This window comes from Macaca nemestrina, chromosome 17 (assembly GCF_043159975.1).
Source record: "Macaca nemestrina isolate mMacNem1 chromosome 17, mMacNem.hap1, whole genome shotgun sequence".
Taxonomy (NCBI): domain Eukaryota; kingdom Metazoa; phylum Chordata; class Mammalia; order Primates; family Cercopithecidae; genus Macaca; species Macaca nemestrina.
In genome coordinates, this window is record NC_092141.1 from 21,724,159 (window position 1) to 21,741,387 (window position 17,229).

At 38.8% G+C, this 17,229-nt stretch overlaps 1 protein-coding gene across 5 annotated transcripts in view; it reads right to left on the minus strand.

Annotated features, from left to right (window-relative positions):
- Positions 1 to 14,031, minus strand: part of LOC139359476 (centromere protein I-like) — a 36,971-nt gene extending 22,940 nt beyond the window's left edge. For 2 of the 5 annotated variants that reach the window (XR_011615507.1, XM_071082527.1), the window contains exons 1-7: positions 13,901 to 14,031; positions 11,470 to 11,623; positions 10,882 to 11,025; positions 7,350 to 7,464; positions 5,608 to 5,697; positions 4,859 to 4,930; positions 3,932 to 4,052 (exon numbers count right to left, since the gene is read on the minus strand). Coding sequence is in view for 1 of the 5 variants with exons in the window: in XM_071082527.1 (XP_070938628.1) it covers positions 3,932 to 4,052; positions 4,859 to 4,930; positions 5,608 to 5,697; positions 7,350 to 7,352 (286 nt within the window). In the remaining 4 variants the exon portion in view is untranslated. Of the gene's footprint in view, positions 1 to 3,931; positions 4,087 to 4,858; positions 4,931 to 5,607; positions 5,698 to 7,349; positions 7,465 to 10,881; positions 11,026 to 11,469; positions 11,624 to 13,900 lie in introns of all 5 variants that reach the window. The other 3 variants (XR_011615508.1, XR_011615510.1, XR_011615509.1) reach the window with 3 other exon arrangements.
- Between the last annotated feature and the right edge of the window lie 3,198 nt (positions 14,032 to 17,229).

Consider the following 17,229-nt stretch of genomic DNA (forward strand, 5'->3'; position numbering starts at 1 on the left):
TTGGTGCACACTCTTGGTCACAGCTACTTGGGGGCTGAGGTGGATCGCTTGAGCCTGGGTGGTTGAGGCTGCAGTGAGCTGAGACTGCGTCACTGCACTCCTGGGAGACAGAGAAAGACCCTGTCTCACACAAAAGCGGAGAGGGGTAATTTCAAAGGTACAGTTCTTGATGTAATTTAGGTAGAAGAGGTTAAACATTTAAGTGGAGTTTCTTTTAAATAGTGGTTCTCAAACTTCAGCATGCACCAGAATTATAGTAGTGTTTAATTACAGAGCCCTAACTCCAGAGTTTAATTCAGTAGGTCTAAGCCAAGACCTAAGATTTGCATCTCTAACAAGTTTCCAGGTTATGCTGATGATCCAAGGACCGTATTTTGAGAAGCATAGCTTTACAAGATGTTTACTACCCACTAATGCTCCATTTCCTTCTAAAAGTGATCAGGTGTATCTGGAAACAATTTAATAACGAATATGAAGAATTAAAAACAATTTTCCAGGCCTAAGTAGCTTCTACTCTCTATTCTACCAAAGTAAGAAACCACTATAGGGATAAGAACATACAGAAAAATGAGTCTGGGCTCATCTGTTAACCAAGCTAACCACTAGCTATTTACAACTGAAGCTAAGGGGAATTTGAACATTGGTTAGATATTTAAAGATACTAAGAACTATTGGCTTGGCACGGTGGCTCACGCCTGTAATCCCAGCACTTTGGGAGGCCAAGGTGAGTGCATAATTTGAGGTCACAAGTTCAAGACCAGCCCTGGCCAACTCTGTGAAACCCTCTCTCTACTAAAAACACAAAAATTAGCTGGGTGTGGTGGCACATGCCTGTAGTCCCAGCTACTCGAAGGCTGAAATACGAGAATTATGTGAATCCAGGAGATGGAAGTTGCAGTGAACTTTCATCAACCCACTGCACTCCAGCCTGGGCAAGGGTGAGACTGTCTTTTTAAAAAAAAAAAAAAAGCTTCTAATTTTTTAGGTGTCATAATAGTACCATATTTTACAGTTGAAACGGGAGCTGAGTTTTGCTTTAAAATAATGGAAAGGAAAGGTGAAATGTATTATAGATGAAAAAAGGTTAACCAAGAGTTGCTAACTGTTGAAGATGGGTAATGGGCACAGACGCGGAATACTGCAGTATTTTCTCTACTTTTGATTGTATTCGTAATTTTCTATAATATGGTTTTTCAAATGCCAAAAAATTACGTGGCTGATAATAGAATTTACGAGAAGCAGCCAGGCACAGTGGCTCACACTGGTAATTCCAGCACTTTGGGAGGCCAAGGCGAACAGATCACCTGAGGTCAGGAGGTTGACACCAGCCTGGCAAAAATGGCAAAGCTCCATCTACAAAACAAAACAAAAACGTAGCTGGGTGTGGTGGCACATGCCTGTAATCCCAGCTACTTGGGAAGCTGAGGCAGGAGAATCATTTGAAGCTGGGAGGTGGAGGCTGCGGTGAGCCAACATTGTACCACTGCACTTCAGCCTGGGCAACACAGCGAGACTCAGTCTTAAGACAAAAAAAAAAAAAAAAAGAGTGTAAGAGAAGGCAAAAAACTTTAGGTAGAAAGAGTCAAAACAATCTGACTATGCAGTTCCTTGAAATTTAGTCTTTTACTTTGAAGGTAAAGCACACATATAACAAAAATTTAGGGTTCTTATTTTAAACTCCAAAGTTAAGATAAATTAATGCATATAACCAAAATACAGGATACGAACATACTGTCCAGCTACCCTACCCTCTATTTTTTTTTAATCTTCTGATATCTCTGCTGTCTATCACTTGGAAGCTCATCCAGATTCACTGAGGAGCTTAGAACTCTGTATCATGTCCTGCCATCAACATCTCAGTTACACCAGTGTCCATGCAAATGATCCCAACATTTCAGTTTCAGTTTCTTGACTTTGAATCAAATAACCTTCACCTTCACTCCACCTTAGTTACCCAGTCCCACAGATACACACTAGATTCTGTCATAACCTGAACTGAACCACACTGGGCAATAACTGAAGGCTCCTTGATGGCGCTGATACCTAAGCTGCAGCTTAAAATACAACTCAGGGTTACCCAGACCAGAGTGTCCACTGGCTGGAATTTATTTGATGCTCAAAAAATGTTTGTTGATTAAAAGAATATAATAGTAGTGACCTTATGAAATTTACATTACTAATTCAATTACCTGAATACATTTAATTATATCTTCAGTTTGTCCTCCTAAACTACAGGTTTTTCCCTTTTATTTGCGTAATGTAACATATTCTTTCTTCAAATCCAACAGTGTAAAGATAAAACTCCAACTCAGCTCTATAAAGAGTTTCAAATTGAACAAATTGAACAAATATTATTTACAAATGATGTCAGGTACTTAAAAAACGTTTTTGTTGTTGTTTTTGAGACAGGATCTCACTTTGTCACCCAGGCTGCAGTGCAGTGGCACATCTACAGGTCACGGCACCCTCGACCTCCTGAGCTCAAATGATCCTTCTATGGCATCCTCCTGAGTAGCTGGGACAACAGATGCATGCCACCATGCCTGGCAAAGTTTTGTATTCTTTGTAGACATGGGGTTTTGCCATGTTGCCCAACCCGCCTCAGCCTCCAAACTGAAACTGCGGAGATTACAGGTGTGAACTACCACACTCGGCCAAGAAAAAGACTGTCAATGGATATCTAAATAAATTTTAGTAAAGAGTGGTGGAGTGTGGAAGAAGCAAGTGAAATCTTACTTGTAAGAAGGACTCTGCCCTCACAAAGTATCCAGGAAGTTGGTAAATTCTTTTCCATGTTTGTAATTATTCACCTTGTACCAAATACATTCTAGAGCAGGAACACTAAATATAAGCATCTAGCTGTACCACAATAAAAAAGTGCACAAAACAAAATTATCACCAAAGTTACAAATAAGTGACAAAGTAAAAAAGCCACTAGTCTCATACATCCTGACTAACTCATAATGTAGACGAGAACAGACAGATGGAGGTGACAGTGAGATGTTCCTCAACAACTTGGTCATCTAGGGAAAAGCTTATAGTGAAAAAACAAGTGGAGAGAATTCACATATAATGAATAAGATAAACTTTGTATCACAGTCATCCAAGCAAGTTATAAACATCTGAATTGAAAGTTTTAGAACACTCTAGACTTCAATTAGGGTAGGCTGGGTATAACATAAAAAAGATTGAAATTTAGTAAGTGGAAATCTAATAAACTGTATCATATTCCATTTAAAAGATTCAGAGTAGAAGAAGAATTGGCCTGGAACCAATCAAAAGCAACTTTAACCACCAGAAGAATCGGAAGTTGCTTATCCAGTAAAGAAACACTTAATTTGGTCAAAAGAAATGCTATCTTCCCACTGCCCCCCACCACTGGAGGAATGAAATGCCCAGGCTTTACTATGGCCTGGATGAAAGACTTCTCACTGCCATTTCCTCTAATTCTATAATTAAGAAACCCTCTACTGACAAATCTTGTTCCCATATATGCAGATAGCACAGAGGGGATATTCTAGTTGGCAGATATGAGCATTACGCTTACCAGAAATCATTCATTTTATATTAAAACTGATATCCTGGCTTATACATTCATCTCCTCTGAGTTTCATTACCATTAACGGGATGACTCTGGGGGCCTAACAGCAAGTTTCTGGACATATAAAGATGAAAAATCCTTGGATTGTGATAGTCATCAATGTAGAGCCACCCAGTGAGTTTTGGTGGCCATCCAGTAGTGTTTCCTTAACATAATCCCTCTCCCTTCTTACTACCTTAAAATTACAACAGAAACATTCATGCTCTAAATATATGATTACCACAGACATAATTACAGCATACGAAGGCTCCTCTTATCTTGAATTTGGCACTCCCTTATAAAAGAAATTCATTTGTAAACTATCTTGTCCCTTCCTCCCTCAATTCTTACCTTCTTGTAATATTTGACTCAACCCGTAGTAAGACCTCAGCGAGACCGACTCATCTATGACACAGTCAATATACTGAAGCAGCAGAGAGTTGTTTAGCACTGAGCCCATCTGAGAACGCAGCTGCAGTAACAGAACCACCGATCAACTTCTGAAACTAAAGAAAATATGTAACAAAAAATAGGCTAGGCATGGTGGCTCATGCCTATAATTGCAACACTGTGGGATGCTGAAGCAGGAGGATCACTTGAGCCCAGGAGTTTGAGACCAACCCGGGCAACGTATTTTTAGATTTTTTTTTTTTTTTTGAGACAGTCTCACTCTGTCAACCAGGCTGGATGGAGAACAGTGGCGGGATCTTGGCTCACTCCAACTTCTTCTCCCAGGTTCAAGCAATTCTGATGCCTCAGCCTCCTGAGTAGCTGGAAGTACAGGTGTGCACCACCATGCTCAGCTAATTTCTGCATTTTTTGGTAGAGATACGATTTCACCATGTTGGCCAGGCTGGTGGTCGTGGTCTTGAACTCCTGAAACCTCAAGTGATCTGCCCGCCTTGGCTTCCCAAAGTGTAGGGATTACCAGTGTAAGCCACCGAGGCTGGCCTGATGTAATTTTTTTGAAAAATTAGCCAGGCATGGTGATTCACATCTATAGTCCCAGGTACTTGGAAGGCTGAGGTGGAAGGATTACGTAAGCCCAGGAGTTCAAGGCAGCAGTGAATCATGACTGTGTTACTGCCTGGGTGACAGAGTAAGACCGTCTCAAAAAAACAAAAACAAAGGCCATACAGTTCAAACAGAAAATGCGAAGAAGCACATGGTCCAGTCACACACCTCTAAGCAATGGATATTCTGTAAAAGTTGGGGAAAGCTTTGAAGCTGTTCTAGTGGAAATGATCCACTTCTATTCAGACAATCAGAAAGACTCACCTCTTTTTTTCCATATTCTTTAGTGTAGCTACTGGAATTGAGCACTGGTATAACTGAGAGAGAATTCAATTTCTAAAGAAAAATAATAAAACAATCTATCAATGGACAAAACAAACTACAAAACACAAATATAAAAGCAGCTGTTAATGTGTTTCAATTAAATGGGAATATGGTTTACACAGAATCCTGGGTAACTGACATGTATTTAAATATCTATAATCTCCTCTAAGATCTGAATGGTTATTATTTGGATTTAACAAAAGAAAGCCATGCAACTTGTTTGAGCTTTAGATACTATTTTTAGAGGACGAACACTAGCTGGACCTAACATCAACTTCCGAGGTTCTGGAGAAAGTCCCTGTTTTCTTCACTTCATGGCAAGCAGAGCCATCTTCCATATATTCTCTGAATTCTTAAAATAGATCTGTAAATTTGGATATAAAGTACAAGAGAGTAGGTACCCACAAATTGGAGTGATGTAAAGTCTAAAACTGCTCATTAATTGAATATATATTATGAATTCCTTTACATACAAATGCATTTATTTTTCTGATCAGCAATCTATTAAATGCACCAAACGGGATCAACACGAAGTGCCAATCCCTAAAAAAAACTTCCCCAGAGCAGTACCACAATACTAGATAGTAAAACAGTAGGCTGTAAGCATTTTAGTTGAAATCTGTAAGCTAACTTTAACAAAAATAACATATTTCAGTCTCAATATGATTTCTCTCTCCTTAATCCCTTACCTTTTTCCTAACAGGCAAAGATACAGAAATCAGAGCAGAAGCAAAGAACCTATACAGCGACAACAAAGCCTGAAGATGAAGCTGCATTCCCTGAAATAAAATAAGTTTTCCATTTTCAATTCTGTGGCTACTAAGAAACTGAGAAAACAAATACCAGTAAGAAGAAAGAAAGTATATTCAGACCATAATTTCACCATGAGATATAGCTATAGGAAGATGCTATCAAAAATCAAGGAAGGAGTAACCAGACATTTAAGTCAACCACCATAAAACAATCCGCTCCAAACTGTGATCTTCTCTCTTACTACCATTACTGACTTTAGTTCTTTCTCGTATTTTCTCTCCTCTTCCTGTACCTTAGGCTTAACAGTCATACTTACTAGCATTGCATAGCTTATTCTCACTGGTAGCATACTCAGGACTCAAAGTTTATTCATCCTTGATTTACACATCAAGGAGATACGACCAAAAGAGAAGCTAATACCTGATTATTATAGTTCTTGGAAAAGTATCTAGGAAATTACAATTGGCATGCCATTATCAAGCAGTTTTGACATAACTAAAATCTTAACAAAGCACTAATTTCACAATGAAAGAAGTCATTACTGCTAGACACCTGCATCTGACTCTGCACAGAAAGCACACCACTAAAACGAATTCCGAGGAAGTAACCAAATTGTTTTGTAATACTAAAATTTTATATCAAATACTGTACAAAGGCAGGCAGTAAATGAGGCTTAGAAATAATTATTTTTTTGAGATGGAGCTTTGCTCTTTTTGCCCAGGCTAGAGTCAATGGCATGATCTCTGCTCACTGCAACCTCTCCTTCCCGGGTTCAAGCGATTCTCCTGCCTCAGCCTCTCCCAAGTAGCTGGGATTAAAAGCAGACACCACCACACCCAGATAATTTTGTATTTTTAGTAGAGACGTGGTTTCACCATGTTGGCTGGGCTGGTCTTGGACTCCTGACCTCCAGTAATACACCCGCCTTGGCTCAGAGAAGATGTCTATGACCTAGAATCAGGTACACGCTGGAAAGAATCTCAGAGCATGTGCCTATTACCTGGAATCAGGGCATAGGCTGGAAAAAAGCTGAGATGCAAAGGCAGGTGCTGCCTCTGGGGAGAACGGACAGAGTAGGAACCACTGTAGTTTCTTGCCTTTACAGTTGTGTACATATACTACTTTGATAAAATTTATATTAAAAAATTAAAAATTAAATGAGGTCGAATGTGATGACTCATGCTTAAGCCCAGGAATGCAGGACCAACCTGGGCAATATATTGAAACTCCATCTTTATAAAAAATACAAAAAATTAGCCACTCATAGTGGCATATGCCTGTAGTCCCAGCAACTTGTGCAGAGCATCTGCTATCAAATCTAATATACAGGCAGTGAGCTCCTGGGATATGAACCATTTTCTTTAAATTTACAGTTGTCTCTGCGTAGCTGGACTGTTTCCAGACTTTCCAGCAGTCCATGAGGCAGGAATCTTTAAACCCATGAGAAAGCCTGGCTCTTCCCTCCTCTTCTAACATTCCTTTTTTTTTTTTTTTTTTAAGACTAAGTCTCATTTTTGTCACCAAATCTGGCTGCAATGGTGCAATCTCGGCTCACTGCAACCTCTGCCTCTCAGGCTCAAGCGATTCTCCTGCCTTAGCCTCCCAAGTAGCTGGGATTACAGGAACCCACCACCACGCTCAGTTAATCTTTGTATTTTTAGTGGAGACAGGATTTTACCATGATGGGAAGGCTAGCCTCGAACTCCTGACTTCAGGTAATCCCTGCCACCTTGGCCTCCCCAATGTGCTGGCATTATAGGCGTGAGCCACTGCACCTGGCCTCTTCTAACATTCTAAAGAGAAAAAGAGAAAGCGATTTAGCTTAGCAGCCAAGGAAAGAAAAAACAACGTATACATTAAATTGCCCTTTAATTTTTTTCTTTTTTTTAAAATTATACTTTCAGTTCTAGGGTACATGCGCATAACGTGCAGGTTTGTTACATATGTATACTTGTGCCATGTTGGTGTGCTGCACCCATCAACTCGTCAGCACCCATCAACTCATCATTTACATCAGGTATAACTCCCAATGCTATCCCTCCCCCCTCCCTCCTCCCCGTGATAGGCCCTGGTGTGTGATGTTCCCCTTCCCAAGTCCAAGTGATCTCATTGTTCAGTTCCCACCTATGAGTGAGAACATGCGGTGTTTGGTTTTCTGTTCTTGCGATAGTTTGCTGAGAATAATGGTTTCCAGCTGTATCCATGTCCCTACAAAGGACACAAACTCATCCTTTTTTATGGCTGCATAGTATTCCATGGTGTATAGGTGCCACATTTTCTTAATCCAGTCTGTCTCTGATGGACATTTGGGTTGATTCTAAGTCTTTGCTATTGTGAATAGTGCCGCAATAAACATACATGTGCATGTGTCTTTATAGCAGCATGATTTATAATCCTTTGGGTATATCCCCAGTAATGGGATGGCTGGGTCATATGGTACTTCTAGTTCTAGGCCCTTTAATTTTCTTTCTTTCTTTTTTTTTTTTTTTTTTTTGAGACGGAGTCTCGCTCTGCCGCCCAGGCTGGAGTGCAGTGGCTGGATCTCAGCTCACTGCAAGCTCCGCCTCCCGGGTTCACGCTATTCTCCTGCCCCAGCCTCCCGAGTAGCTGGGACTACAGGCGCCCGCCACCGCGCCCGGCTAGTTTTTTGTATTTTTTAGTAGAGACGGGGTTTCACCGTGTTAGCCAGGATGGTCTCAATCTCCTGACCTCGTGATCCGCCCGTCTCGGCCTCCCAAAGTGCTGGGATTACAGGCTTGAGCCACCGCGCCCGGCCGGCCCTTTAATTTTCTACAGCTTGCTTGCAGTATGGTAACACTACTGGGGCTTTTAAATGCTTCATATCAGTGGTGATCACAAACATTTTAAAATTCCTCTATTTAAGGGTTTTTTCTTCTTTGTTGTTAGATATATTTGCTTTTGTTTCGTTTTCGCCTTTTTCTTGGACATGAAGCAGAGATATATTTTCATTTTTCCCTATTTTTTCAAGGGAGAAGCCCAACTGATATTCAGGAAAAGACCTGACCAATTCTCATTTAAAGTTACGCAAAACAGTGGCTTGTGCCTGTAATCCCAGCACTTTGAGAGGTCAAGGCAGGCAGATCACCCAAGGTCAGGAGTTTGAGACCAGCCTGGCCAACATGGTGAAACCTCATCTCTACTAAAAACACAAAAATTAGCTGGGCATGATGGCACATACCTGTAACCCCAACTACTTCGGAGACTGAGGCAGGAGAATCACTTGAACCCGGGAGGCGGAGGTTGCAGCAAGCTGAGAGCATGCCATTGCACTCTACCCTGGGCATGACAGAGAGACTCTGTCTCAAAAAAAAAAAAAAAAAAAAAAAAAAAAAAAAAAAAAAAAGATACCATGAAGGGACTTTAAGACTGGCCACTTCCCAAATCCCACAGGATACGTATCCTGTAAAAATTTGCTTTTGTTGATAGGTACGTGAAAACTCCAGGATTCGACATATCTACTTTTCCTGTAATTTTTACTAAACAAAGGTGCCTTTAAAGGTTCTCTAACCTGCTATAATTGAACTCTCATGGAGCTTGAGACTGTGGAACACAAACTCTTTTAAGACTTAAATCTAGCTGCCGTGGAATTCTTTTATGCTTTCACAGCCCCACTATCCAGTACAGTAGCTACTAGTCACATGTGGCCATTTCAATCAGATTGAATTTAAACGAAGTAAAATTTAAAATGCCTTCTCAATCACATTAGCTATATACATGGCAGGTGCTCAAAAACAACCTGTGGCTCTGGCACTAGGCAGCACAGTTTTCTCCTCACTGCAAAAAGTTCAATTCCACAGCACACTGCTCTAGAGAAGCCCAGGAAATCTTCCCTTTTTGACCGATTTTTTAAAAAGACAGCTTTAGTGCAACATTATTGATATGATAAATTACGCATATTTAAAGCATACAACTTGATAAATTTGGACATTTGTGTACACTCATTGTTTCCTTTTTCTTCTTCTTTGTAATCTCTCAGTTTCTTCCCCAGGTGATCATTTATTTGCTGCCTGCCACTAGAGATTAGTTTTATATAAACAAAATAACATAGTATGTGACCTAAGGAGAAGCGGCATTAAGTATTTTGAGATTATATACACACTGCTCTATGTAACAATAGTTCATTCCTTTTCATTGCTGATTAGAGTCTTTCCTTTGACTATATCACAATTTGTTTATCCATTCTCTTATTGATGAAGATTTAGTTTGTTTCCAGTTTGGGGCTCTTCTAACCCAAACTGTTATGAACATTAATATAAAAGTCTTTCTAAGAGCTATGCTTTCTTTTCTCTTGTGCAAATACCTAAAACTGAAATAGTTGGATCATATAGTAGGTCTACGTTTAACTTTTTAAAAAACAACCAAACTGTCTGCCAATGTCATAGTATTTCACATCCCAACTATCAGCGTATGAGAATTTCAGACCCATTTTGAACTGAGCTCTTGACCCATGGGGAAATTTACTCTAACCAGTTCCTATAAATCTACAAAGCAATTCTACAGCTATCTAAAATTTTGACTCCCAAGTCTTTCTCTTTTCACAGTTACATAATTCTCGCCAAAAATCATTGTCATAAAAGGAGTACTAGGAAAACAGTGTGGCGATTCCTCAAGGATCTAGAACTAGAAATACCATTCGACCCAGCCATCCTATTACTGGGGATATACCCAAAGGATTGTAAGTCATGCTGCTATAAAGACACATGCACACGTATGTTTATGGCAGCACTATTCACAACAGCAAAGACTTGGATCGACCCGAACGTCCATCAGTGACAGACTAGATTAAGAAAATGTGGCACCTATACACCATGGAATACTATGCAGCCATAAAAAAGGATGAGTTCGTGTCCTTTGTAGGGACATGGATGCAGCTGGAAACCATCATTCTCAGCAAACTGTCGCAAGAAAGAAAACCAAATACCGCATGTTCTCACTCATAGGTGAGAACTGAACAATGAGATCACTTGGACTTGGGAAGGGGAACATCACACACCGGGTCCTACTGTGGGGATGGGGGAGGGGGAGGGATAGCATTAGGAGATATATCAACATAAATGATGAGTTAATGGGTGCAGCACACCAACATGGCTCATGTATACATATGTAACAAACCTGCATGTTGTGCACACGTACCCTAGAACTTCAAGTATTAAAAAAAAAAAAAAAAAAAAGGAGTACTAGGCTCTCACCAGAAGAAAACAAGAAGAGGGTTCCTGAAAGGAAGCAGCATCCATTGCCTCTCATCAGGGAACAGCCTGCACTTCCGGTCTGGTGCACCACATGGGGAATAGCCCACCTCAGCAGAAAATGGACACTGGATTTCAAGCCACAAGCTGAAACATGAAACCATCATCATGCCTTCAATTATCTGAATGGTATGATAATTGAATGGTACTGTCAATTATCTGAATGGTATTATCTGAATGGTATGAGAGCCAAACTTAAAATTCTCTCTGAAATCATCTTTTTATAATCCTAGTCTGCCCTCCTTCACTAAAAAATGCTACTTAAGACGCAACATTATTTTACTTCATGCTGGAATGGAATACACCATTTATATTAGTTACTATTAGCTGGCAAGGATTGAGGAGACAAACTAAAATGGTAGGTTTTTAGTAGCATTACGTATCAGCATTTTTACAGCTGATTGAAAATGAACCCCTGCTAAACGACTGCAGTTAGTCTGCAAATCCAGTTTACTTCAGTGAAAGCAAACAGTTGCCCTGTGAAGCGGGTTGGCAAAAAAGCAGTTCACTTTGGCACACCAAGGATTGTACCTGGCTGGTATACAGTCCCAGCTGCATTAACTGAGGCATCAGGGTATCGACCATGATCTGAGTCTGCAACTTTCAATGCGTCACGGAGGTCAGCAAAACTGGAAGAAGGTGACCGAGCATAGTAGCCTTAGTAACTTCTTCCAAGCCTTTTAACCTACAGAAAGTTCAAGAAAAACACTCAGCCTAAGCAATGCCCAACCACCACATGAGAAGCAACTAATGTCATCTTTATCTGACAAATTCTCTTAAACTACATCTCCTTAAACTAGTTAAGCACTTTCAGCAATAGTAATTCAGCCCACAATTTCCCACCTTCTGCCACTGATGAAGAGGGAAAGAGCAGAAAGCTATTAATGGACAAGCTATTAATAGATACCATCTCACACCTATCAGAATGGCTATAATTAAGCAGAAAAAATAACAGATTCTGGAAAGGTCGTGGAGAAGATGGAATACTTACACAGCGCTAAAGATGTGAATTTGTTCAGTCAGTGTGGAAAACAGTGTAGGAATTTCTCAAAGATCTTACAAAAGAAGTACCATTTGACCCAGAAATCCCATTTTTGGCTGTATACCCAAAGGAAAATAAATCTTTCTACATGATTAATGCATGATTCAGATACATATATATGTGTGTTAATCACAGCACTATTCACATTGGCAAAGACATGGAATCAACCGAAATGCCCATCGACAGTAGACTAGATAAACAAAAAGTGGTACACATACACCAATGCAGCCATAAAAAAAGAACAAGATCCTGTCCTTTACAACAACATGGATAAATCTGGAGGCCATTATCCTAAGCGAACAGTCATAGGAACAGAAAATCAAATACTGTACATTCTCACTTATTAGTGAGAGTTAAACACTGAGAACACATGGTCACAAAGAAGGCAGCAACAGACACTGGGGCCTACTTGAGGGTGGAGGATGGGAGGAAGGAGAGGATTAAAAAACCACCAATTGGGTACTATCCTTATTATCTGGGTGACAAAATAGTCTGTATGCCAAACCCTCATAACATGCAGTTTACCTATATTAACAAACCTGCACATGTACCCCTGAACCCAAAAGTTAAAAAATAAAAACCCCCCTCCAAAAAAGGAAGTGCCTTAAGTGCTTTAGAAATATTATCTTATTTGATCTAAACAATAACCCTGCAAGGTAGACTATTTTCCTCTTCACTTATGATGACCACAGAGATGTTAAGTAACTTGTCCAAGGCCACACAAGTTACCAATGGAGGAACAGTGTTGGGGGTTGAGTTCAGACAATGCAGTTCCAGAGTCCGTGTTCCTAATCATTAAGCTATGCTGTGCTGTTTCTCAAAAACTGTAACAGGTCACACACACATGGCATTTACTCCATGCCAGGAATTGCTCTATGCACTGACACATACATAACAATGTAACCCCCAAGGTCACCCATGGGAGGCAGTACAGTGCTCAGGAAGGCTCCCCCATTGAAGTTGGGAAAGGAAGGGGTGGGAGGAGCAGACTCTCAATCCCACACTGATGAACACCAGTTTCTTAGACACTCACTTCATTGTTTCTAAAACATTCAACTTCTTAATGGCACTATTTCTTGTTTTTTTTTTAATTCCTATTTCATCAGTTATGGAAGATTTAATGGTATTATCACAATGGTAAGTACCAGTTATAATTAACAAACCGGTTTGGGAGCAAGGCTGACTCCTGGTGAGCCTGCAGCTCTCCCCTGGTGAGAGCAGCAGTGCACAGATGTATCAAGCAGAGCCGACCAGCCCCGTGGGTTCAGTGGGCCATGGCACTGGCCTGGACATTTTATTGAGTGAATGGAGAGATCTAATCCATCTGGCAAGTCAGTTAAGAGAGCTTCTACCATTTTTGTTGACATGTAACACTGTAATAAAACTCACTTGTAATACTGTAAAGCTCTGTAAAAAATTTTTAAACTAGCCTATTTCTTTAAAGGAGATGTTAAGCAATTTGTGCTCCCTTGAACCTCTTCATTTTTGCTTTTAGGACAGTAGAGCTCAGTAACACAATCAGTTAGTAAACACAATCAATTACTAAAATAAATATTATCAACAGTAACCAAAAAATTCAACTTAAGGCTATCATACCCGAACTCAAATATCCAGAAGCCAATTTAAGTAATCCATGCCTCCTTGGCAAGAGTGTATGGATAATACCTTTTCTTTGTGATAGTAAAACCTACCTATTTTCTCACCTTACCCAGTATCAGGTTTTATGCATCTACAGACAAAGCAATCAACATACTGCATAGAAATCTTGAGCTCTTAATTGAAAGGTACACCAGAGTTATATCTAAATCACTGGCTACAATGATCTAAAACACAGTTACATCTAAATCTTTTGTAACTATGATCTAAAACCACTTCAGTTACATCCTAGTATTAATCACAGGATGAAAACTCTTACATTACCTTTACTTTCAGAACTATAGCCAGTGTTGCTATCTTGTGCAGGCAACATGTCTTCATAACCCCACAATACTATGTGTTTTCCCCCAAGTAAACAGGAGGGAGATCCAGACGCCCCTTCCAAAAGCAACAGCCTGGAGGAGAGAAGAAAAATCAAAGACACTTAGACCATTCAATTCAGCAAGAAGTGAACCTGCCACCCCAAAGGGCAGAAAACAAAATCTTAAAATTAGTATTTTATATATTCATCTCAAGTTATTGCAATATTTTTAAACCAAAAATTACAAAACCATATTTCCAAAAATGTTACAATAAAACTATATCTGTGTGTAAAGTGTATAGATTTTATGTGTACATCTGTGTGTGTGAGAGAGAGGGTTATGAATTAGAAAGCATATGTGCCAAAACATTAGAAATATTTGGGTAATGAGATTATGAATGATTTTGACTTTCTTCTTTACACCCTTAATATATCATCATCTCAAAATTTACAATCAGAATTCATTATAAGCTATTGTATTTTTATTTATGTATTTATCTCTTTATTTAAGGATACGTTGTCTTACTCTGTCAGCCAGGATAGAGAGTGCAGCTGCGCTCTCAGCTCACTGCAACCTCAGCCTCCCAGCCTCAAACAATCCTCCCACCTGAGCCTCCTGAGTAGCTGAGACCAAAGTTAAGTTTTCCTCGGTTTAAAGTAACTTGTTATACTTATGTTGTTTAGCCTCATGGTAACCAGAAAACAAAAATCAATAAACACCCTAAACATAAAAAGTAAGGAATTAAAACACACACTACCAGAAAAATACTACTTCACTACAAATAAAGACAGGAAGGAAGGCAAGGAGGAAAGAAAAGAAAGGAAGAAAAAGAGATCAGAAAGAAGGGAAACAGGGAAGGGAGAAATAAAAGAAAAAAGAGTAGCAAAACCACCATAAAACAAGTAAAAAATGGCAGTAGTCTGTTTTTACCTGTGATAATCCTGAATATGAATGAATTAAATTAAGACACAGTGGCTGAATGGATTAAAAGACCCAGTTTTATACTGCCTACGAGAAACTCAGTTCACCTTTAAAGACATACACAGACTGAAAGTGAAGGGATGATAAAAGATACCCCATACAAATGGAAACAAAAAAAGCAGGAGTAGCTATACTTAGATAAAATAAACTTTAAGTCAAAAAATAGAAAATAAAAATTATATAATGAGAAAGAAGTAAACAGCTGCCTAACAATTATAAGTGCATGTGCAACCAACACTCAAGCACCTAAATACAGATGCAAATATTAACAGGCCTTAAAGGACAGATGGACTGCAATACAATAGAGTACCTCAACACTCCACTATCATCAGCACCCCACTACCGTCAATGGACAGATCATCCAGACAACAAAACGTCATCAGCTAAACTGTACTCTATACAGAATGGACCTAACAGACATTTTCACAGTTTTCCACTCCACAACTGCACAAAGCACATTCTACTGAGTAGCACGTGGAGTATTCCACAGGACAGATTATGTGTCAGGCCAAAAAACAAGTCCCAACACATTTTTAAAAACTGAATTCATATCAAGTATCTTTTCTGACCTGAGTGGAATCGTATTAGAAATCAGTAACAGGAAGAAACTTTAAAAACTGTACAAATACATGGAAATTGAAATACATGCTCATGAGTCAATAAATAAAAAAAAAAAGGAAATTAAGTATTTATTGAAACATAACAATAGAAACACAATAAATCCTGTGGGATGCAGCAAAGGCAATTCTAAGAGGAAAAGTGCATAGCTATAAATGCCCACATCAGAAAAATAGAAGGATCACAAATAGCCATCCTGACAGTACACCTCCAGTAATGAAAAAAACAAGAACAGTCAAATGCTAGAATTAGTGGAAAAAATACCATAAAGATTAGAGAAAAAATTTTAAAAATAGAAACAAAAAATACAAAAAGTCAATGGAACAAAGAGCTGGAGTGTTTTAGAAAAAAATTCAAAATTGACAAGCTTTGACTAGACTAAAGATATAAAGAAGAAAACAAAATCGTAGATAAAAAAGGAGACATTGCAATTGATAACGCAAAAGTATGAAGGACTGTGAGATTTAGAAGTGAATAAATTTCTAGACACAACGAATTCCCAAGATAGAATGATAAAAAAATAAAAATAAAAAAATCTGAATAGACCAATAATGAGTAATGCAATTAAAGCGGTCATAAAAAGCCTCCCGGCAAAGAAAAACGCTAGAATCATGGTTTCTCTGCTAAATTACCAAACATTTTAAAAAGAGATAATACCAATTTGACTCAAAATATTCCCCCTAAAATAAAGAGGAAGGATGGCTTCGAAACTTGTTCTATGACGACAGCGTGACCCTGGTACAAAAACCAGACCGGGACACAACACAGAAAGAAAACCACAGGCAAATATCCCTGATAAACATAGGTGCAAGAAATTCTCAACAAAATAGTTGGAAATTGCATTTGACAACACAATAAACAGATAACCTGCCATGATCAAGTGGGTTTCATCCCAGGAATATGAGGACGATTCACTAAACACAAATAAATGTGCGACATCACATTCAGTAAATCAAGAACGAAAACCATATAATCATTTCAGTAGATGCTGAAAAAAATAAAAATCAACATTCCTTCATGATAAAAACAACATGAGTAACAGAAGGAACATATCTCAGCACAATATAAGCCATATATGAGAAACCCACAGCTAACATAATCAATAGGGAAAAATTAAAAGCTCTTCCTCTAAGCTCTGGAACAAGCGTGGCTACTTTTACACCACTTTTATTCATCATAGTACTGGAAGTCCTAGCTAGAGCAATTAGGAGAATGCAATAAAAGGCATCCAAATTGGAAAAAGGGGGAGTCAAATTGTGTCTGTTTCCAGGTGACACGAACATATATAGAGAGGACCCTAAAGATTCCACAAAAAACCTACTAGAAATGAGAAATTTAGTCAAGTTCCAAGATACAATATCAATATATAAAAATGAGTAGCACGCCCATGCACCAGTAGTGAAATGTCTAAGAAAAAAAATCAAGAAAGCTATTTTATTAGAAAAAAAGATATCTAGGGATAAAGTTACCCAAAAAGGCAAGAAATCCCAAAATGAAAACTATAAAACATAGATGAAAGAGATTAAAGCAGACAACACAAGTAAATGGAAAGATATCCATGTCCATGCACTGGAATAATGTTAAAATATCTGTATCACCCAATGTGATCTACAGAATCAATGCAATCTGTTTTCAATTACAAAACACTTTCTTCATTGAAATAGGAAAAAACAATCTTAAAATTCACATGGA